Source organism: Hyalella azteca, unplaced genomic scaffold, assembly GCF_000764305.2.
Source record: "Hyalella azteca isolate HAZT.00-mixed unplaced genomic scaffold, Hazt_2.0.2 contig13161, whole genome shotgun sequence".
NCBI lineage: Eukaryota > Metazoa > Arthropoda > Malacostraca > Amphipoda > Hyalellidae > Hyalella > Hyalella azteca.
The window spans coordinates 215,126-240,087 of NW_025943092.1; the positions used below are offsets into that span (position 1 = coordinate 215,126).

At 40.0% G+C, this 24,962-nt stretch overlaps 1 protein-coding gene across 1 annotated transcript; it reads left to right on the plus strand.

The window, feature by feature from the left end:
- Positions 1-5,946: 5,946 nt before the first annotated feature.
- Positions 5,947-24,028, plus strand: LOC108675140 (DNA-directed RNA polymerase II subunit RPB1-like). The gene is made up of 6 exons (XM_018163129.2): positions 5,947-6,292; positions 21,131-21,243; positions 21,473-22,583; positions 22,798-22,903; positions 23,231-23,586; positions 24,003-24,028. The coding sequence occupies exons 2-6, from the start codon at positions 21,190-21,192 to the stop codon at positions 24,026-24,028; spliced, it is 1,653 nt and encodes a 550-aa protein (XP_018018618.1). The 5' UTR covers positions 5,947-6,292; positions 21,131-21,189.
- Positions 24,029-24,962: the final 934 nt, after the last annotated feature.

Below are 24,962 nucleotides of genomic sequence, written 5' to 3' on the forward strand. Positions count from 1 at the left end.
ATGCTGGCGTAGTGAGCAGTTCTCAAGAAAGGAGTGGGCATTAACTTTCAGAATGCTGGCGTAGTGAGCAGTTCTCAGGAGAGGAGTGGGCCCTTAACTTTCAGAATGCTGGCGTAGTGAGCAGTTCTCAAGAAAGGAGTGNATACACATCTAGATGTGTATAAGAGACAGGTTCTCAAAAGTGGATTATGCCTTAACTCTCAGAATGCTGGCGTAGTGACCAGTTCTCAAAAGTGGATTATGCCTTAACTCTCAGAATGCTGGCGCAGTGAGCAGTTCTCAAGAGAGGATTATACCTTAACTCTCAGAATGCTGGCGTAGTGAGCAGTTCTCAAGACAGGATTATACCTTAACTCTCAGAATGCTGGCGTAGTGACCAGTTCTCAAAAGAGGATTATGCCTTAACTCTCAGAATGCTGGCGCAGTGAGCAGTTCTCAAGACAGGATTATACCTTAACTCTCAGAATGCTGGCGTAGTGAGCAGTTCTCATGAGAGAAGTGTGCCCTAACTTTCAAATGGGCTAGCGCTGTGTGCAGCTCTCAGGAGCTGCGGCTAACGTCCCCCTGTTTCTCAGTGAATTTGGGCATCTTTGCTGAATGGACGCTCTCATCGATGGCTGATTTATTTGCCGATTCTCGGTGTCTGATGACCAATTTTGGTGCGTCTTGTGTGCGCTTCAATGTCCGATTGTTGTTGAATACTCGATGCCTGATCTCATGCCAGAGCTAGTCTTGGTCTTCCTAAAAAAAGGGAGTAAATGCGATCTTTTATTTTACAAAATTCTTGCCAATTTATGATTTTTGATAAAAAAATTCTATCAAGAAGAAAAAACGTAAACGTGATCGTTATTTTAGTTCTCTTGTTGATTATCTTGTTTGTCAAGGGTGTCAGTACGACTAAAATCCGCACTATTTTTGACCTATGGAAATTCTTTTTAATAAAGAAAAAAAAAAAGATAAACCGTGAAACCGTTCAAAACGAATACCCATACATAAGGAATGCGACCGATGATTTTCTGTTTATCTTCGCACAGCTTGATTACTTTTAAAATCCAGGTAAGGATAACAGAATCAAATAAAAAGATTTTATTTATATTACACACTAAGATAAACAAATGAGACTTTGACCAAATAGTAATTTTTGCCATTGTGTTGGTAATCTGAACAAGATTTTCAAAAGTATTTATCAGTGCCTGCTCGTGCTGTGGTTGAGCAAGTGTGTCGCTATTAGGACAACATGACATATTCATTCTTCTGAGTGTAGGGTTACGAGGCGTGTCATGTTTTCCCAGCCCTGATTGACGTTATCGGAGGGAGCGGCGCAGGTACTTAACAATAAATGACACAGCATATAAATCAAGTTCAGAGGGCCTCATATTGGAACTTCATTAGATTCAGATAACAGAGATAATATATACTTCCTCTGCATACGCCACATGCAATCGAAGGAAACTACTTGATATGATATCATATTTACATTCTGAGACAACTCAATCTCACTCAATGGTTGTCAATATTCTGATATAACTTTCACGTAGATATCGAACTCATGTTGACTTTGTTTTTATGGCGAGAAACTCATATTTTTGCAACGCATCAACCAATCTAATAATTACTACGAAAGTTACCCTTTCAAAACTTCCATTGCAGCGTTGATCATAAAGCATACATGGGTTTTATGGAGTAGGGAGGAGGGCAATTCCTGCATGCTAATGACAGGCTTCTTATACTCCGTCATGCAAGGCAACTGCATTCCGCTACCAGCCATAACTCACGGCCTCCAGAGCAGGGCGGTCACATGTCATCTAGTTACCGAACTCTCCTAAATCCTAATTCCTTATTAACTAGTCCTGACATTACACTTCAGATTTACATAGAACGAAATCGGACGAGGCCTCACACACCCAGCCCGACAAACACGCTTGACAAATCGTGTATCAGACGCTTAGCATGAGCACCGCCCAACGCACGCTGCCATCAGCTTTTTGCTTCTCTGATAAACAGTTGCCGCTGAGTTAACGATAATTAGACTGGAATTTCATTGAAAGTATCAATGATTTTGTTCGACGAAGTAAACATTAAGTATTTTTATTTCATCGCCATAGGTATAAAAAACTTTTCTAATCACGTTACAATTCTCAATTTCTGCTTTGTGAGCCAAACTTTTTTGCTTAACGAAGTAAAACCGTAATTTTTAGGGACCGAGGAACATTTTTCATCCTGTTCCGAAAGTTTTGTAGCAAGACGTGTGCGAAATGTGTTGGTTTGCTCACGATGTCGAACTATCGCTCACAGGCGCTATAGTGCCGCGCGGAGATTGACGTGCATTGTGGCGAAAGCTTGCGTTGCGCCCGCGAATTGCCGAGTCCTTTTATTCATGTGCCACGAAAGGCACTTGGCAGGCATCATCTTCCTCTCTGTCTCTGAATGAAGCGATGCGGACGCGTGAGCTCGATACCGCAAATCGCTCGTAAAAACGTGAAAAGAAACCATGAAACTGAAGATGCAGTGACGCGCGCGGCTGACTGGCTTTTCGTCGTCCCACAATAGAACAGAGCTGAAATGAAGGGTTCACACCCGCCCAATTCCTGCACACCTAACTTGACAACTGGCAGTACAACTGCACTGTACACCTAACTATACAACTGTGAGTACGACTGTACTGTACACCTAACTAGACAACTGTGAGTACGACTGTACTGTACACTGAACTAAACAACTGTGAGTACAACTGCACTGTTCACCTAACTAGACAACACTGTGAGTACAACTGTCCGGTACATCTAGCTAGACAACTACGCACAGTGCATATTCCTGCGTGTGCACCGCTGCACTAAAAGCCCGAGCCTTGTGATTGCATGACTAATTTTTCGTTTAGGCTTTGATTGTTGAGATTATTTGCTTAATCATGATTAGTATAAAGAAATTCTCAAGTACTATACAGTATATTTGTGTTGAGAAAATCATATCACCTGAATTTATTTATGCTGAAAAAAATAAATAATTTACGAATTTATACATCCACATGCATATTTTGTTTCATAAATCATCAACTCACCATTCATCAAATAGATAATGATTGGTTTCAATTCAAGGAGATTCTGATTCTTTCTGCGATTATTTAGAAAGTAAAGAGTCTGAAGTCAACAATTATTCATTTAAATATTTTCATTAGATGAAAAGTGACAATCAATTTGTTATTCGCTAACAAACTGCCACATTAAAATCTATTGCAATGACAAGATACTTGCACTTGGAGCAAAGCCTATCATTATCCTCCTTGTATTCATTTGAACAAACCTGTCTAGACAACTATAACTAATATAATATAAACGTTTAAATCATAGCTATTGAATTAGTTCATGTTTAACACCGCAGTTTTCAATAGCGCCTATTGAGCGGCAACCATTACGGCAATTGCTTCCTCGCTTTAGACACGCGTTGGTAGGCGAGTCTTGACGCAGACATTCGCACTGCGAATGTCTGCGTAAAATATTCGTATTTTACGCATATATATACAAGCTCCCCAGCACATGTTTGTATTATACACACCACCTTTGCTTGTAGGTGAGGTACACGAAATATACGCATGCATGTTAAACATTTTTTTTGGCGCTGGTATTGATGCAATCTAGATTGATATACATTTACATATCTGGACAAATATGACGCACTTCATTCGGAGCTTTTGGTTGAGGTCGTGTTGTTATAATATGAAATTTGGGCAATTAATGGATACAATAAAACTTTAAAACTCATTTCAATGGAATTTATCGAGTCTATAAAACTATGTATAATGATGACAATCTACTTGCTAAAAATAATCTTGGATGGAGAACGCAGTAATAAAATTGAGATAAACTAGCCATGGTCATGTAAGGAGATGATAATTAGAAGATCACTGCAAAGTGTTAAGTCTGTTAAAAGATTCTAATGGCTAGCAATTAAGAATTAATGCTCTATATATGGGCTACCTTGTACATGATGTGACTTAATAAGTCTGGCACAGAAACCCTGTTGCTGCAGCTCATGGATCGAACAAATTGACAACAAATGTTTTTCTGGAATCATTCGGTCCACTGGAATGTAAATACGATTTGTTCACAATTTAAGTTGATGTTATCACCTTAATAGAAATTTGATCGGTATAAGTCAACAATATTAACAAGTATTTAGATCCACAATTATTGAAGGTAGCGTGAAGAGAACTCCCGTATGCAAAAAAATACAATATTTTTGGGTTTGAGCATGTCTTGTTGCTTAATATTGTACTCAATAACAATTATATATATGGAGAAAACTATACGCTGATTGCATTCGAAACATCAATGAAGCATTCGATTGCATTCACATCAATAAAGCGAAGATAGCATAGAGAATTCAACGTCGCCCAGGTAGTTATCCTGACACCAATAGTGGGAGTCTTAATTATTGTCGATAATTTTTGCTTCAAATTTAAGCACCCAAGATTACAACTGAAACCAAATCGAATAAATCGCATTACATGTTAAAATAAAGGTGCGTTAATAATTAATTCGTTCGAAACCTGAATCACTTGTTCAAGAACTGCTCTATCCGAATTCGAGCGAAGTCGCATTTTTGAATTTCGATTAACCTCGTTTTGGCATTTCCATCATCACCGTTGAGATTTTTCGTGTAGAGCTTAAATCAGCAATAGGCTGCTTTGTTTAATTGCCTTTCATCAAATGTGAATGCATAAAAACACAAAGATACGTCGTTATTTTCTAACTGCGCCAAACTATCAACTAGCCCTCTCAGATAAAATTTACATATACTGACTAAAATGTCTAATTTAAACTTTGGATTAAGCCCTTATTTCCTAATTTTGCTGTTCCAAAATATATTAAATAAAATCACAAGTACAGATACATGCATGGTTTATAATATATGATTATATCCCAAACGGTTAGTATGTATCGTGGATACGCGCCAGTTCTACCCCTTGAGTTACCATGTTAGCCCGACCTTGCCCACAGGATCAAGAATATAGTCACTGTAATGTTTTATTCAATTTCCCAAATACTGGTAATAAGAAAGTAATTTGTGCTAATTAATGTAACCTGTTCAGACACATGCTTCACATGGAGAATATAACTTCTATCTGTCTCCATTTGAAAAATGTGGAAAATTTGTGATCTGTCATCTACACTAAAATTTTATTTTTGGTCCTGTAATTCTTTCCAGTTTTGCGAGGCCTTACTATCATCTTTTTATAAATAAATATTCATTTCCAGGTAATATCCCGAAACGATAAGTATCGAGGATATATGCGGTCCCAAAATTCAAACACGCAACTCACCCACATAAACAAACTTTGTTCAATATTTCAGACATTTTTCAATGCAATTTATGAGTTGAGAATCTGCCAGGGAAGACTCGGAAGTGCTTTATTCTCATAAATTGTCTGATCCAATCGACCTTCCCTCTCCGCGCGAGCTGACCTCGCTCACCAGCGCCCAGGGTAATAGGCTTTAAGTAGGCTTCTTGCATTTTAAATAGGCTTGTATGTTTGTAAATACATGCAATATCAAATGATTCTTGAGTTGTCAACCACGATTAGAATGAATCAGTAAACTTACGTATGTCCAATATTATTTAGGACATCGGTAATCTAACAGTAAATAATATTATGATTTAGAAAAAAATTATAATTCTGACTGCAGATCCCGGATGCCGATCATCGCTGAAATGGAAATTTTCGTCATCACTCATTTTTCCCAATTAAGCATTCGGCCTCTACTGCCTGACACACGAAACAAAGATTTTTGTGTAAGTTGAAGCACCCAATGAGAGGAGACATAAGCGAGTGCATAAGGTGTGCCCCGACCAATCAGGAGACAGGCTGAGGGTGCGGCAACAGCTGACGAGGCATCATCGTTGCCATAGCTGTTGTGGTCCAGGGACGTGCCATTGCCGCGGCACCGACGCTCTCGTGGTCGCCGACTCCAGTCAGTGCTGGTCCAGCCGTTGCAGGGTGTGTGTGTCGTGCTGCGCGCTCCCGTGTGACAGTCTAGCACCTCGCGAGCCAAGTACTAACTATCTTATTTCAGTAATACTGCTGCTCTCAAGTGAACAAAATAATTTTTAAATAAAACTACTATGAAATTAGATAACGTGATGTTGTTCAAATAAAATTATCATGGAAAACTTGTCGGTGACAGAATATTTAAACTTTCAGTAATTCAAGTGAGCAAAGACACAGTCTCCTGTGACGGGCTTTAGTGAGGCCCATCTTCTGCCTAGGAATATTTGCCAAGGGAATCCGTCAGAGGTGAGGCCATCGCAAACTTCTGCATGCGCCTGCCGTGGTTGCCGGGCGTGCGCGGTATGTCAAGTGAAGGATCGTGTGTCCACAGTTAATAAAATTCAATTTTCATGCCTACATATTCTCAAGTCTTTCATCAATAGAAATTTCGGTTGCGGGTCGTATAAGTGGAAGATAAGAATAATGATTTTATATTTAATTTGTATCTTCGTTCATTGCCTGAAACGCAATAATATGATTGGAAAATTGGGCTGAAGGATGGTAAGTGCTGCACCAACAGGATCATCACTAAAGCAATACAAAAATAAAAATTTTCTTTGAGTTAACGGAAATGATTCGTATAGAAATTAAAAAATATATCTTAGAAAAATGTGACTTCCTTTGAAGTTTCTAGGTACGCGTAAAAATATTTTTTGCTCCGTATATTTTCATACTATACAAATACGCGTAAATTCCACAGCGAATCCTCTGCATTGACACATTCTTAGTTTTTCACTACTACAGAGGAAATTTAAAAAATCGTTCGAAAATGTAGAAAGCGGGACTAAAAGATCTTCAACCAAAAAGTTTCGTGTAAGATCTTTCCCTTTAATTTTTTCCATTTAGAAATTATGTACTAAAGTTATTGCACCTCTATATTAATGGCATCAAAAACTTGCCAAGTTCTTGAAAACGTTCAGCTCACAGAGTCACGCATCAGGGCTTGCGTAATCCAGCTCACCTTTGTTAATTTATAAATTCTTCAGAAAGCTAAATTACGAGCATTCTAGGATATTTATAATAATTTACAGCTCTTTAAATTATTCGTTTCGAGTTTATTATGTTTTTTAGCCCGTATTGCAAGTCACTCTGCAGCAACTCCAAGTACTTCTGCATAGTGTTTGCTCGACTACTGTGTGCTGATGCAGCACACAGCAGTCGATGTGTGTGTGTGCTGATGCAGCACTGTTTTTACGCTGATAATAAGACAGTTATCTTAGACCTTCGGCAAAAAAACCTAATCATCAGTAAAAATCTGAATTACATCATCATGCATTTATTTTCAAAATTTGAATCGAAGTGAGTTGACGATTTTTTATAATGATCAAGTCTGGAATGTTCACGAGTAGCGAAGATTCCAATTATTTAAAATTATATAAAATTTCCTGTACGGAACAGATGAACTAGAATTATTGATGTTTCATGAACACTCATGACGCTTAAGTGAGTAACACGAAGCGAACATTTATGAGATGCAAACAGTTCTCATTTGCGAACAGTTCTCAGATGCGAACAGTTCTCAGATCGAACAGTTCTCAGATGCGAACAGTACTCAGATGCGAACAGTTCTCCGATGCGAACAGTTCTCCGATGCGAACAGTTCTCAGATGCGAACAGTTCTCAGATGCGAACAGTTCTCAGATGCGAACAGTTCACAGATGCGAACAGTTCTCAGATGCAAACAGTTCTAAGATGCGAACAGTTCACAGATGCAAACAGTTCTCATTTGCGAACAGTTCTCAGATGCGAACAGTTCTAAGACTAACAGTTCTAAGATGCGAACAGTTCTCAGATGCGAACAGTTCTAAGACTAACAGTTCTAAGATGCGAACAGTTCTCAGATGCAAACAGTTCTAAGACTAACAGTTCTCAGATGCGAACAGTTCTCAGTTTACCCAACCCCTAGAGTACGAAATCTATTATGGGTATCACTTTTGCCCGAGAGGTTGTTGCTGTTGCTGTGCGCTAATGTCTTGGACTGCAAGGCATATTATATTATGATCATATAATTAACTAATTACCGAGTTAGGTCATGTTTAGCGCTACTACTAATCTGCTCGTTTATCAAGACTAATTACCCGGGCACGGCCTAGACAGCCGAGATAGCTTCCTGAGCAGCATTCAAGTCACTCTCAGAGTTTATTCCTTCATTATAAGATAGTTTAAATCAAATGTGAAGTGCAAGTGATACACATGATTTAGTTTAACACGTTTATTCAGCAATTTTACTTTAATACAAGTGCATAGTCAACAGTATTACGAAGAAATTTCCTCGTGTTGAATGTTATGAATATGGTGCTCTTGAGAAATTGTGGGAAGAACATTTTGGACAAGCAAGAAAATTTTAAAATTTCATTAAATCAAATGATGTCCAGAGAAACTTTTAAGGTTAACTTTGATTTAGAAGAAATAAACTCCATAGTTTATACAGAAACTAATGCTCATTGTTTTTTTTTTGAGGGAACTGTGGCTGGAATGGATTTTTATAATTGTAATCAACTAACGTTTTGTTTTAGTTACAATGTTACATTCTGCATCTCCATCTTTCTCACTCATTGAGACAGTAAAAAGAAACTGATTCATGTGTTAATTTTCTTTAAGCAATTATGAGTGCTTAATAATGTTGAATATGCTGCTTCATATTCAACATATTTATGAAACTCAGAACTCATATGTATGTTGGCTTTATTATCAGAAGTGGATGCTTTTTATTTTATTTTTATTTATTATTAACAAACTATCTTGAACGTGATATTATTAGGGGAAGAGTCAAGATATATATCGAACGATTATAATGATTAATATTCGGGGTTTTACATTGTTGTTAAGGTCGTATAAGATCTGCAATAATGTTGACAAGTTTTTTCAGAGTTTCTTCTTTTACAAATTGGAGAGATTTTTTTAAAGTTACTTTCAATTAATTGTTTAAAATACTTGGCTTCCATCAATTCCGTATTCAGACATTTATTTTCATCTGGCGGTGAGAATCAAATTTTCATTATGCATTTGATGAGCCTAAAAATTATCTGCTTCAGAAATGCATTAAAAAATTGCAGCGGGGTTCGAAGTTAATTTCTTTGCTTGCTTAAAGCGATTCGAAAAAGGAACTGAAATTCAGTCAGAAATCAGAGGTGAATTTTCGTAATGCAAATTTCACATATTGCCGTAGTTCGCTTCCTTTGGATTGAGAGCCCCTGAAAAAGAGTTCAAAGGTCCCGCATTACACACAATGTTCGGTCACGATACGATCGGAATATCGTATCGCTGTATAGATAACGCTCATGGCCGCCAAATTTGCATAATTACGCGTATGGTGTCATAAAATTGCGCGCCCAGTCCACGGCTTCCTTCACTGCATGCACGCATGCGCAGTGGGCGCTTGAAAAAAAAAAATTAAATGCGCGCCGTGAAGGAAGCCTTAAGAATTTTCCAAACTCACTCGTTAAGGCCTGCCAAGCAAGACCAAGTGGCAATATATGCTAATTCGAGATTTATAGGCGGGGAAAATTCTGAGTTATCGATTGGAAAAGAGGAAAATTTAGGAGACGTAAAATGCTGGTGCTTTAAGGGAATTGTGACGCAATTCTGAGTGTGGTTTTATAAATGTTTCAGTGCACAAAAATAAAATAGATTAGAAGCTGGCAATTTACATTCACAATGCTGTTAGAACATCTTTTATTCATTTGATCACTTGTTAGCTTGTTGTAACTCTACGGGATAACGTTTGAACACTTCATGCATGACGATATTATATTCCATTTCCTTCCAATATGTTGTTTCATTTACTGGTAATTAGCTAATCTAAACAGCTAGTGGAATTTGATAATTCATCAAAAATTCACTGCATAAAAATCCAATGCAGCTACTCTTCCCTCCCCTTTTTCGCCTTACAATTTGATATATTCCAACTTTCGCCGAGGTCATATATTTATCAATTAAATCAATCTTGAATGATTCAATTTCAACTACGGCATATTTGCATAACTTAATCCTTGACTAAAATAATATCTGATTCGTTCAAGTGCCTATTATAGAGCCTCGATTAACTCACACGACTTGCCGTTTTTCAAAGCAGGAACAGAAATCAATTCAATGGCAAATATAAGTCGGGCCAGAGCGCCCCCTTTTATTGCAGTAATATCGAGATGGTGGCCACGCAGACCATATAATGCGCTATAACGAATTCAGGACTCTAAATCTTAAGCCAGGATCCTAATTGACCCTAAAGAAGCCATTGGCATTACGCGGATCATAAGTAAGACTGTGTGACTCTAGAGTCTTCCAGTCATTTTATGAGACTTGACCGATGCTGACTTTGGCTGTTCAGGCACGTATAGGAACCATTGTTATTTTAAGCGTCTTGACGAAATCGTCATTTGTTATTTTTTTCGTTTATCAAATGGGGCCAAGTAACGAAACGAATTATGCTGAAGTACAGTTTTTCCTGTGGAGTTCAAAACCACAAGGACCTTTCAAAGAACACAAATGGATATACCACGTGTTTCCTCATGTCCTTCAGTGTGCCAAAGCTTGAACTCGAAAAGTATTTGCAAATTTCAGAGAGTCACGCAACAAGTTCCATGTCGTCTCTCAGGTCACAAGTCGTGGGAATGTCGTCCGGGTTGAAGGTCCCGCTGTGCATTATGGCAGGGATGCTCCTAGTAATGATGTGAAGAACTGCGCTTCTTCTTCGCTGCTTCTTTCCTTAATAGCTGAGGTTGCCGTTAAATGAGCGATAACATTAAAGACTGACGGTAGGGCTAGATTGCCGGCCTCGCTAAAGCGGTCCTTAAATAAGGCAGACGCGGGACGTGTCTGTAGCGATCGTGACATTCAAAGGCCGCGAGATGGCGGCAACGTTTGTCTTGTTGAAAGTTTCACAAGTGTTATGGTGATAAAACTTCGGCCGACGATGATCCAGCGATAATTTGAAACTCTGCGGCAGGTGTGAACGCAATGAGTTCTTACTGGCGAGTATGAGGCTCGAGGCAAACGTGATGCAATGTTATTTTGCTTGAGCTCGCCACCGAAAATATTCTCATAAATGAAAAGTTTTATAATTTAGGATTTACTTTGTAATTCACTTTTCAAAATTATTTGGCTAACATTCAGCAATCTTTGGAACTTAAATCGATTCATTTCTTACGGACCACGAGACAAAGGAGCCCTGATCTAACTCTGCTTGGTATCGAAAAGAAAGCGTGGAAAGCTAACTAATCACACACGCTCATAATTTGTTAACTCTCATGCACAGAGAAGCATTTCTCTGAATTAATTTAGTGCAGGAGCGTGCAGACTTCATTTATTACTAGCGGGAGTTCATGTAAATTGTCAGAATTCTTAGCGTTAAATAGTCTTGACTTTGTTTAGAGCGGGCCATGCTTGAGCAGTCTCGTTTAGGCTTGTCAACAAGGAGGCAATTCTTAGGTGCCTTCAGACTTCCCTTCAAAGAGTTACTTTGTTCTCAGAAGCCTACGATGAACGTTTCCTGCGTACTTCATATCTCCTGACATGTTTATCTTAGTGTTGGCATTTTTATCTTATCGTCGGACTAAATTATAATGGCTTTCCATTATTAAAATACAAGTTGATAAGCGTAAAGGTTTCAGCTATGCCTGGCATTCCGGTACCTATCATGCTGCTATTGAATCCACTTTTGAAAGCAGGGTCATAAATTCTAGAAGAAGAATTCTAATGCGTCGTCTGTCAGAATGCCAAGTACAATTATAAACCTTAACATATCGCTCATTTAGTCTAACTAATGATACGACGCCATGGTTCTGTACATTTTTTATGCTCCTTCACAAAACAAAATTTTCAATTATTTGTCGTTGATGAATTTTTTGTTCACATAATGTTCTGTTTTTTTTTTTTTTTTGTGAGCCTTGTTTCGAGTTAAATAAACTTTCCAAACAGAGAGAAATTAATTTCTTTCACCGGTTCATGTAGTCATTGCCCTTTAACATTTGAGCAGGTTTGTTTTCATACTAAATTCTACAAATCACAGCAATTTCAAATTTTTTATGTACGCAATGAATGCATGGTAACAAAATTAATTCTAAAAATTTTTTTTGCACGTTTTTATCATCACTTAAATTGCTTTCTGAAGCGAGAATTCTAACCTCGTGCCCAAAAGTTGCGTTGAAGGTTTGCCCCGTGAAACTCCCATGCACATCGACATTCAAATGAAGCTGTAGCTTAGCGATAAAAAGCCGAGAGTTCTCGCCATTCTGCCACTGCTATTGTATGCAAATTTTTAAGCTTTTCTGGCTGGCGAGACACGAGGTTTTTGGCTCGCAGTCTGAGTATTGCACTTTTACCGTTTGTGTTTGCCTAAGAGAGGGCATGCGAATCTCTTCTCATTACTTGCACTGGAAAGATGGAAGAAGAAGAAGTCCTTCGGAAGCCTCTTGAGGGGGCGTGGGACTGGAGATCTATTGTGGAGACGAGGTCATTTTTACGTTCCATCACATCACCAACGGACGTCGCGCCGCCCATACAGACTGGAGGAAAAATTTAGGGTGGGTCAAATGTCCGTCATGAAGCTTCCGAATAATTATGAGCCTGTTCTACCTGTTGACTCACTTGAAATACGCCGACCCTCTCCCACATCTTAAGGGACCAAAGCGAGAGTGAGGACATTGGACCTGCCATCCTTGGTTTCCCGAACTGCAAGGGCTTTAATCCCGAACGATGTGTACATATTGACTTCGAAACGAAGGACAATTCCAGCTTCTCACAATTTAGACGAACAAATGTTTCCACCCAAACGAGATTGGTTTCTACGGTAAATTTCATAAATGATCATTCCTCTTCATAGAAACCCCAACCAATCCATTGCGCCCTTTGATAAGACCATATACAAGCCCCGACCATTCCACTGCGCCATCTGACACGATCATATATGCAAGCACCGACCATTCCACTGCGCCATCTGATAAGATCGCATTCAAGCCCCGATCATTCCACTACGCCATCTGACACGACCATGTGAAAGCCCCGACCATTCATTCAACTGCGCCATCTGACACAACCATGTGTAAGCCCCGACCATTCCACTGCGCCATCTGGCACGACCCTATGCAAGCTCCGACCATTCCACTGCGCCATCTGATACGACCATATGCAAGCTCCGACCATTCCACTGCGCCATCTGATACGACCATATGCAAGCTGCAAGCACCGACCATTCCACTGCGCCATCTGATAAGATCGCATTCAAGCCCCGATCATTCCACTACGCCATCTGACACGACCATGTGAAAGCCCGGACCATTCATTCAACTGCGCCATCTGACACAACCATGTGTAAGCCCCGACCATTCCACTGCGCCATCTGGCACGACCCTATGCAAGCTCCGACCATTCCACTGCGCCATCTGATACGACCATATGCAAGCTCCGACCATTCCACTGCGCCATCTGATACGACCATATGCAATTTTTTCGCGGCTTTCAATTCAGTGATGGCTCACCGCGCCTCGCAGGAGGATGATCCTGCAGCAGCATGACGAGGCATGACGAAGGCATGTCTCCGTGAGCATCACGTCGCCTAACACAACACATCAACGCACCCGTGGGAGCGTTCGTAGCGTGCACATACTAACGCATACTGATGTTGTATCGCATGCCAACGCGCGCCCTCGCATACTGATAATGTAACGCGTACCAACGCACGCTCACTCACCTCACGCATGCAGATACCGCGACTAGCGCATACCAGCGCATATTCACGAAGTCTGATCGATGTGTGTTGCAACGCATTTCCTCCAGGGACCTCGCGCAGTTATTTAAGTACGTATCATCAGGATGAGTATCATGAGTACGTATCTGTAGGCGCCCGCTGATTTCACCCTGCATTCCATTTTATGACCAGCATGTCATGGCTCCCTCGACGCTTCTTAATCATGCCCCTTCCAGTGTTTCGATTCGTAGTACAGTAGCGCTCGTTGTCCGTAGAGGGTTTCGGGAGCAGAAATCCCGCAGAGGCTGTCGGGATTTCAATGCGATTCCAACGCCTGCATGTGGTTAGCCCCGTCGCCTCCGCGCATGTGGACGTCAGAACAAACAAGCTAGCTGTAGGCATTCGGTCAGCGCCTGCGTTCGCGGAATCTTGACTATTTATTTTGGTACTACACACACATGGGCTGCTAACCAGCCAGCCTTCATCATTCCGTCCTCGTATTATTTTTAATAAGTACATATAGACCGTCACCTATTCCAATAAAAAAAAGCTTTTAGATTAGTCTAGCGTGATTAGCACGATAAAGCTTAATTATCGTGACTAATCATAATTAGTCACGATAATTAAAAAAGCTTTTAAATTATTCCTCACATCGTGAGTGAGGTAAAGATTCTGTCATTGACCAAGCCCATATAGCATGTTCGAGCCAACCGCCAACGCGTCTGCCTTGGCGATAAGAATTGCGAAGATGTCACAATCATCGGGTCGCAATACGATACCAGGAATGTTTTTGAGTATGGCATACTCAATACGTCATTCTTACAAGCATTGCACTGTGCCGAGTTTCTTGTCTCAGAAACGATGTCCAGGAGTGCAGGATTTTTGAGTGCAGGATTTTTGAGTGCAGGACTCCATACGGCAACCAGTAAGAATTGCTCCGTGACAAGCATGGAATCGGCAATACGATGCCAAAAAAAAATCGAGTGATTGACCCCATACGGCAATCCGTTAAGCTAAGCATGCGGTCGTCCCTAAGCACAAGAAAGACAATCGCCGACAGGGGGCAGAAGGAACGCCGTATCTGCGTGATGGAGTGCGAGCTTCAACGTCATTTGTACGACGCGTTTAAGACTTCAAAAGAACAGAGACCGGACTGTCGGGCCGCCGTGGGTGACCAGTCTCTTCATGCACTGACTCATGAGTAACATTAGTCTTGCTTGTGCTTCATGTCCTGCCTCATTCTCTCTCTGCTGTTCATGCAGATATTTATTTGCTCACGCATCTTTTATCATCGTCCATAAAGCCTTTCATCGCTCAAGCCCATGTCCCGTCACTATCGCAATTTTTCCTAACTCCGGTTTCTCGTAATAAATCCAACTACTTCTCTTTATTATTGACGAGAGTTTTGTTAGTCTTTGATTCTATTGCTTTTAATTTTTTACAACTTCTTGATAAAAAGTAATCAGTGAGCTCGACACATATATTTTATCAGCTTGGTGCTGCTGAACTATGCATTCTGTTGCCTTCACACAAACGACGAGCTATAAGAACAAAACACAACTTGGCTCTGTGTTGCTTGTGAAGAAAATGTTTGAAGAGATAAGTAGCCATGCAGAACCCTGTAATTGAGAGACGAAACTTTCTTCCCTGGTTGCAGAAATTTTTGTAACGGAACGAGCGGCATTCGGCGGATTGGGCCCGATAATTACGACCGATGAAGCGCATCAAAATGCCGTCATTATGGAGGAATTAGTTCGTGATTTGGGACTGATCTATTGATTTTATGAGCCCAATGCAAGCGGCTGCATTAAAAATGGAAGTAATTACTGAGGAATGTCACCTAATAAATTATTTTGTGAAAGGTTAAACGCTTACTCTGTCGTTAATCATCCTGATTGGATTTATTTGCAAGTGACTTAGACAGATAAAATCGCTTCGACTACATTAATTTCGTGGGATAATTTCAATTCATATCTATTGTTTCGAAGAAATTTTACAAGAATTCAATAAAAAATTTTTGTTCTTCTATATATTTAATTATCATTAGCCGGTAACTCCGGTTTCCGATAGATTATGCACAGCATAGATATCGGAAAATAACACAATTTGTTTTCCTTATTTTCTATAATTAAAAAAATACGTTTTGAGCCGCCAAAATTCTTACACTTCAAAATAATTGAACCTTTCTATGTGCGTTGTAAGATAATTTCTGAGAGATATCTTGTATCTCGATTGCAGTCTCCCGTATACCTGAGCTTTCGTTGTATTCCGTCTTAGAGCCCTCGGGGCGTCTTGCGTCTTGTATTTCAATCCCGTATTTATTTATGACGGAATCTTTGCGTATAGAGTCACGTACAATCAGAAAGTTGGGAACCACCATCAAAATTCCTCGGCCTCGTGACGTGCTCATGTCCTCCCTTGATGCCTCGAAGCTTTGATCATTTTCCTGTGCGTCCATCAATCGTTTGTGTAGAAAAACTAAAACCGGAAACCTGGAGACGACTTGCAGGACCGGTTGAGACGTCGGGCGTTCGGTGGGAATTCTGAGAACCGCGGCTCTACTCTTCATAGAATTTTCTTAGTGTGTTTGTTGGCACATGTTTGGCCTGAGGTTGGCCGCCAATTGGACGCATTAAGAATCTTCAAGTCTTTAGCAGGGCCTATAGCAATGAGCATTACGTCAGCAACTGCTTAAACCGGTGAAACGTTCACGCAAAATGCTACTACCACTTCCAGGACTTGAAAAACAAGGTAAAGTTACCACTATTTTGATTTTCGTCAATTGCATAGGTGCCTTGTGCAAGTCTTTTCGGAGACCGGATGCTCATAGATTCTAGATGCTCACATTTGATGGCTGAATGATCTTGAAGACATCCGTTTAGCAGCTGATGTTGTAAATGTTATTAATTAATTGAAGTAATTCAGGAAGAATGCTACGAATTGGATTCCTAGCAGAGTACTTTTATACGTTAACAATTAGCGTGAATAGTAAACTAGCTCCGAATAAATTGCCATGAAGATGCAAAAATGAACAATTACTGGAATTAATTAAAAAATCCCATTTCATTGATAGTTTGAATTACAGAATCATGACATTTTTAATCAAATCTTTGTTAGCAGTATAATATATCCGAACGACCAGCAATCAACAATCGGATGCCGCTCTACAATCAGTGCCGTATATGATCGCTGATCGGCCACGAACAAATTATCCATCGATGATTTTTAACAAAGGTATTGAGGAGGAGATGAATTACCGCCAGTTTCTATTTATAGTCTCGGATGTTAAGGAATATTTCCAGCCCTCGCTAGCTTTGCCTGTCCCACACAAGCAGGTTTCCTAATGGCAACGAGCAAAGAATAAAAAAGAAATGTTCAGCCACACAAGTCTTACGACTTAGGGCAAGGCACTTCTTTGCCAAATGACTTGGGTAATTTTTGCTGACAAGCTGCCTGGCTAATGACAAACAAATCAAATAAAGCTAAAATTCATTCCTTAATTGCCATTACACACACGTCTTACATTCAGATTCTTACAACTGCTTCGTAGTTCGAATGGTAAAAGCATATTGAATATATTCATGTACTAGAAGTTTTCATCCTTAATTTACATTACCCGACCCGCACGTTTAAAATATTTAGTTTAGCTGCTGCGTACTTTGCTGTGGACAAACATATCAAAATACTGTAAATTGTAATCCCGAATTGGTGTTACACGTGCCATAAAATTTTGCATGAGCGATGTTGAAGTTTAACGCAGGCGATTTATGTATAGAAAGTTGAGTACTCTAATGACACGGCATGTGACTTGGCTAATTGTAATGCGCATCTGAAGTAGGAGGTCCAGGTCTTTAGTAAACATCATAGGCGTATTATGGGTGGCTGATGGTCGGCCATGGTTGATGTGCCTTGAATGCTCAATAGAGACGAGCGTGCAGAAGACATCGCGCTTTGACTGATGGGCTGAGCTCGTGAGGCGGGGATCATGAGAGTTGGTCCAGCAGCTCCTAGGCTTGCCTTGTTCCATGCTTGATCCTCTCCTCAAGAACTCCCGACTGCCCTAAAATACTTACCGTATTATAACTTTGGCTGGTTAATTCGTCACCCGACTATGCTCATTGTGGTGGGTAAAATCTTTTATTTTTTCAGATTTAAAAGTCAAAATTCTATTTATCCTTGAAACAAATGCATTAGATTCTCAATTCATCTCAAGATTCAACAAATTGAATTGCAGCCCCAATGAATGAGTTGCCCCTAACATGAATCGCAGCGATGGTACACAGCACGGCCACCCAGTACTGGCCGCGCTCCGTAAATAGAAAAGAAATTAAACTTACTCGGAACTGAGCTACATTATCTCCACGCTGTGTTTGCCCCCGATAAAATTCTTCATAGGTCGTCAAGATTCTCAACTCTCATGAGTTCATCAATTTTTACGACCACTTCTCGAGTCACAACAGAGTTTGTTGTAATTACCGAACACGATGGTTCGAGTGCAGATTTTAGATCAGTAAACTCAAAGCAAAATGAAGTGAGCCAAATTCTACAACATTCATTAACTGTGTTCGAAATTACTGGAGGCAGCAGTAGAGTGGTGGAGCCAGCTTTCAACAGCTGACAAAAAAATACTTTGTTTCAAGTTTCTCAAAACGTCAACGTTCTCGTACTACCTCTTTCATTAGAGCTCCAAATCAGCGTTCTTTGACGAATTAGTAATGTAATCGCGTGTATTCTACAAAGGTAATATCAAACCGAGTGAAATTTAGGCTATTGCGACAGGTGAAGTTGCTTTAATTGAATCTAGAAATTAGGTGTCGTATCATAATATAATATCTCCTGGAAAAAGTCTTTATAACATTTGCTTAGAACGTTGCCTTGGTATATGTTTTACTTTGTAAATATGGAAATTTATACGACTGTTCTCTGTGCATTCTACTGAAACGACACGTTTTGCGAATGTAGTAGAATTGCAAGTGAAGTTACGATCTAGTATTTATTTCTTTCTCTCAATACATATTTTACGAACGAAATATTGTTTGCTATGTATTTGTCTCCCATTTTTCCGAGCCTCATCTAACTCACCAGGCAAATGACACTAAAACTACGTTTAATTAACGTTGATTTAACGAAGGTGTCGTATCGTAATATAATATTTTATAGAAAAAATCCTTTTAACATTTGCTTAGAACGTTGCCTTGGTATATATTATACTTTGTAAATGTCGAAATTTATACGACTGCTCTCTGTGCATTCTACTGAAACCATGCGTTCTGCGAATGTAGTAGAATTGCAAGTGAAGTTACGATGTAGCATTTATTTCTTTCTCTCAATACATTTTTTCAACAAAATATTGTTCGCTATGTATTTGTTTCCCCTTTTTACCAAGCCTCATCTAACCCACCAGGCAAATGACACTATAACTACATTTGATTAACGTTGATTTAACGATAGATCGTTTAATTCAACTTTGATTCAACTGGAGGGATGATATCAGCGTTGTCGCATTTACAACTCTGACCGGCGTCAGGCAGTAAGGCTTCGAAAGGTTCCATCTCTTCCCTTCCGTTTACCTCATTTTGATTTTTATGTTCTTGGGATCATCGAAGGGAGATCGTTTGTTATAAATAAGTGAAAACTTCATCGCGTTTCTTCATTCATGACAAAGAATCAATTTTCCACCATGGCAATGATTCCAGGAAGCTAATCGTTCAGTCATTACAGAATTCCATGAATCAAAAATCTGATTCAATGGAGTAATGATGTTTCGTCGTGAAGCAAAAGTAGACTTTGCCGTAATTGCATTTTCCGTTCGGCAAAAAATCCAGCTTCGCAGTAACGATGTCGACTGTGAAGAAAAAGTCTGATCGTTCAAATTGATCAACGGAGGGCATTGTCACGCTGGGCCGCTCAATATCCTTGCGCCAAATCGGGGCCGTGTCACGGTCGGCCGTTCGACCGTCGGCCTTTCGTAGCGCTGATATAAAACTGTTTAAATTTCCAGGGAGGGAAGAGCGTTTCGTATGGTGATTGAAGGCAGCACCGTGAGGCCCTGCCTACCGAAATAACCTATAATTCGTAGTGGGTATTCCTGCTCTATTTTTCAGCGGAAAGAAGCTTGTTTAAATTCTTATGGTATCAAAGCTATTTTTACTTTAAAAAGAATTGCCAATTATGGCTTAATAAATTTATACTCTTTAGGACAGAAATTCGCATAAAAAATTATGTCAATTGAGTTGAAGAAGGCTAACGGGTCTCCTACGGTGCGAAATGATTCAAGCATAAAAGATGAAATCATCCCTTATTATAGCGTACTATTAATGTACATCCCACCGGCAATGACTGGACGTTAATTTACATCCAACTTACGATGGGTGTAGGCTAATTTACAACTTGAGATATCTATACCCTAATTTACATCTCACCTGCAACACAGAAATTCGTTAATTCATAACCAACTAACGACGACTCTTTGTATTAAATGTATTCTTCAATATAATTTTTAGAGCAATATCTGCATCAAACTTTTTATTATTATTTGAAGCAAAATGGCATCCGAATGAAGGTTGGAAGCATTATCGGTCACTTAAAAGCCAATATAATAGTGAAGACGGTCGCGCACATCACCTACAGGATGACCAGCTCGGGTCGTGACCGTAGCCGCAGTTTTGGCGCACTGGGCCTAATGAGAGTTAGCTTCCTCTCGTGAAATTAGCAGGTCTGTGATGTGTACCATGGAGGCCTTATAAGTGGACCGCCTTACGAGCCATTCCGTACTTAATGAACTCTAATGATGGATCAATAATTGAACGAAGAGCATCAACACGCATGCTGGACCATGACCGATCAAACGCTAATGGGACGCTTCTGAAAAGAACAGGTTTTTGCGGCATTAGCGCCGCCCGAGTGAGGCGGCTGATCGATATCTCATGGGCGTTGATAAGCTGCAGGGAGCTGCTCACAGCTCCAATTCCTAATTTAAATTGCCTAACACTCTAAAATGAACTCCAAATGTAAGCAGGGAGCTGCTGACAGCTCCAATTCCTAATTTATATTGCCCCCACACTCTAAAATGAACTTTAAATATAAGCAGGCTGTTTTAAATCAAAAGGTGAAAGTGCATAAAAGAAATGTAAAGAGTTACTAAACCTTTAACTCAGCATCAGCACTATTTTCTTCGTAGCCTGTCAAGTGGAAATTCAGTTCACACAGTAAACATTTATATTGACATATTTAGAATTTTAATTAAGAATCATCTGTGCAGCCCACGTTTGAGCTCAACCCAGCATATTTTTTTCCGGCTGCGTGACAGATTGATCTTTACTTATGCAGACCAAAATTATTCAGTTGAATTTATGTTCTTAGAGATTATGTAAACAAAGTTGTATTGTTTTTCACTTCAGGATCAGAGAGTTGTTCCCCGGCAGCGTTGGGGCTCCTGAGCCCCCCAACTCCCCGCCCCATGGTGCCCGAAGTCTTCTCCGTCTCCATGCACTCGTGTACCATGACAAAGGAGGTTCGTATGCCAACCATGAAATAATAGTAATAATATTTAATTAATTTTAATTTAACTGTATTTAAAATAAATGATTATTATTTAATTAATTCAAATAGTAATATTTAATAATAATAATAAATAAATTTAAATTTCTGTTAACACCAAATATGAAATTGTTATCTTCTTGTCTTCATATTTCCGTTGGTGCTTATGCTGTGCTAAACATTTTCCTGCTGCCCCGCTACAGGCGGAGCTGCCACCCGAACAAGTAGAGCCCGTAGACTTGAGCGTGAAGATCAAAGTCGAATGTTTTGTCCGTCACGACCTCCCAAAAACTGACCGCAATGAACAGAAGCCATCAGAAGTGCCAACCTCCAAGAGTCCTCTCCCCCACATACCCTTCTATCTTCCCCACACTCCCGACACTCCCAAACATCCATTTCAAATTCCCCAATTGCCGCAAACGATTAATCTCCCTCTTTCCCCAATGCATTTACCGCATTCAAGTGATTCGCCGATTCATCCGTATTTCAAAGCATCATTTCTTTATGAAGCAAACAATAATTTCAGCGGCAAGACGCCGGTCAGTAAAAAAGATCAATCGAATATTCCTCCTTTAATTATAGCTTCTCCCTCGTGTCCAATCCCTATTCGCATTCCCTCAACGTCGGGACACATGGATGTTCTGACTCCCCACTCTAGTCACTTCAATTTTAACGCCTCAAGTAGCAGGTGTATGCAATATGGAGGGTTACAGATTTTCCCCAGCACGAGCTTTAGCCCCAATTCCCCACCTCAGTCCCCGACAACGAGCTCGCATTCCTCAGCTAGTACGAAACCTTCACACACAGTTGTACCTTCATCCCCCTCTCCTAGTATATCGACCACAGTTGCCAATAAGTCTACATCGCCACGAGATAAGAAAATAGAAAATACTTCGCCCGCTCCAAATACATCTAAGTCCAAGAAAGCGAAGCTTGAATCCACGTTTCCTGCGTCTCTGACATCCGTGGCTGTGTCTTCAGCTGCCTCGAGCGCATCCACTCAAACCAGCGCCGGATCCGCGGCGAGTGACGCTAGGGACCAACGAGATGACAAATTCGGCTCTAAAAAATCTCTTGCTTTGGAAGTGTCTTCCGAGTCTAAGTTGGAGACAAGTGCAAGCGACACGTTGGTGATCACTCCAGTTGCCACGGCGTCGCTGCCATCGCACCTTGCCCTGCCACAACACTTCTCACAGGAGACCATCGCTCAGTTTATCAAGGAGCACCAAACACATCCACACTTCCCGCTATCCTTGCCTCACTTTGCTACCGGGCTTCTACCTCCCTTGCCATTCAGCACCACGAGAGAACATGGTAAGAAACAAAGGATCACAAATCTACCAGTATTCGCAGTGATATTAAATATACCTTTTTAAACTCGAAGAATTTTCTTAGATTTTCATCAGAGTTCAGGACAGTCAAAAATCACGAAGATAGTCGAAAATTTATTATGTTCACATAACAAAATTATAAAGTTGGCAGTTCTTAGAGATGATTTTACTGACGGTATAATTTTGTCTTTGTTTAGAAATGCATCTAGGGAGTCTAGAGCCTCTAGACCTGCAGATAGAGAACGCGCTGAGAGGAGGAGCGTCGTCGCTACTCTCCTTGCAGCGCATCCGCGAAGCGTCATTGTAAGTGCATCCAAATATTCAATAAATAAAACTTTGTTTGTTTAGAGGCAAAATATTATAGAAGTGAAAAGAAAATAATGTTCACAATCAATTAAGTACTTTAAAAAATTAACTTAATTTATGCGACGAAAAGATATTATTGGTTTGATAATGAAGTTTTATGATTTTATGACCCAGCAGAACTGGCTGGTATAGTAGGTGTATTTAATATAGTTTCTTACTCGAGATTGATTGAAAATCATTGAGTCTTATATCTTTAATGATGAAGTATGCAAAAAAATAATGCTTGTAAAAATGAAATAATTTTTGTCTATTGTTTTCGTACAGAGCGTTTTACGCCCCACCTAGGCCGCTGAACAGAAGCCCTTCTCCCCCTCCCCCTACAACGCCATCCCGAGGCTCCCCATCCACCGCACCCAGCCTATCGGTGGTGGGTGGAACATCAGCTCCCTCTTCCCCATCAGTCACCCACTCGACACCCCCCACGATTCCCTCACCGCCTTCATCATCCCCGAGTTCCCCAACAGCCACAGGTTCACGACCCTCAGTCAGACCCCCACCCTCACATGCCGACTACAGCGACGCCCTCAGGAGAAGAAAAGTCCACAAATGTGACTTCGTAGGCTGCACTAAAGTCTACACCAAGAGCTCCCACCTCAAAGCCCACAAAAGGACTCACACAGGTGAGGAGCTTGCTAACTAACCTACCGCCTCACTTCCTCGTGAAATGAGTGAACGGTTCTCAGTTATAATTGGTCATCTTGATAATTATCGTTATTGAGTTATGGAATAGTGCAAAATGTGAGGGGCAAAGCAATGGTTGAGAAATGGGATAATATGTGACCTTATTTATCACCCCAACTAAAAAGATAGTATCCGGTGTAATAATGGATGTTTATACATCAATTATAACACTTATTTACTTCACTTTTCAGGCGAGAAGCCCTACAAGTGCACATGGGAAGACGACCGGTGTTAATTACGTCCACTATAACGCTTGTTTATTTCACTGTACAGGCGAGAAGCCTTACCAGTGCACATGGGAAGGCTGTCTGTTTCAATTACATGCATTATAACGCTTATTTACTTCACTTTACAGGCGAGAAGCCCTACCAGTGCACATAATATATGTCTACAGTTGACATTTTATCTACGTTAACAGTTGACAATTGTGCAATATTATTGCTGCAATATTATTTATTTAGGATTTTCAGTGATGGTTTAATTTTACATTACAGGAATCGATGCGCAAGTATGAATTTTTAATGACTATTCAATGTTAAAATTAATTACTGATTTGACTTGCAGTTTGTTCACTTTCTGCATCCCAAGTATTTACTTCTGACACATAATATCCCTAACGTATCTAGAGTTCTATATAACTCTCTGAAAATAGACATGAAAAATTTTTTTCTTCCTTCGTTTATCATTGAATTTACGGAAACCTCATGGAGGTGTTCACAGAAGCTTCAGGGCTGTATATTCAAAAATTATGAAGTTGATCGTGTCTTCAGCAATCATTTTAATATTTTATTCGGCTTCCACGAACACGCCTATAATTGAAAAATTACAGTTCGGCCAATAAATGTCACTTGTGTTTTTGGATTTGCGATCTGTGACGATTTTTGAACATGCGGCCCTGAGTGCTTCATTGCTGGTGCTGTACGAGCTCCAGGATCTGCCATATCTATCGCGTAAGAAACGTTATGCCAATAACGCTTATTTCTCCAGAGTATTTTTACAGAGTTTGTACATACTTTTTATAGTTTAATGGTTAATATATGAGATATCGTTATTTTAATTGTTACTGACTTTGTGAAATATTATTACGGGTTCGAACGTATAGATGGTTTATTTCAGATCATTAACTACGGTTTCGAGCATTTAGATCTTTTATTTTATTTAATTTACAATGGTTGCTATAACCTAGGTCTAGATTTATCAGATCGTGCTCTGATATCAACACGGATCGAATTTCCAGATGATGTTTGTTGGAACTCGTTCAACAAATATGAAACCCTTTTCACGGTAGTTTGCGTAGTATAGAAAATTGATCAGG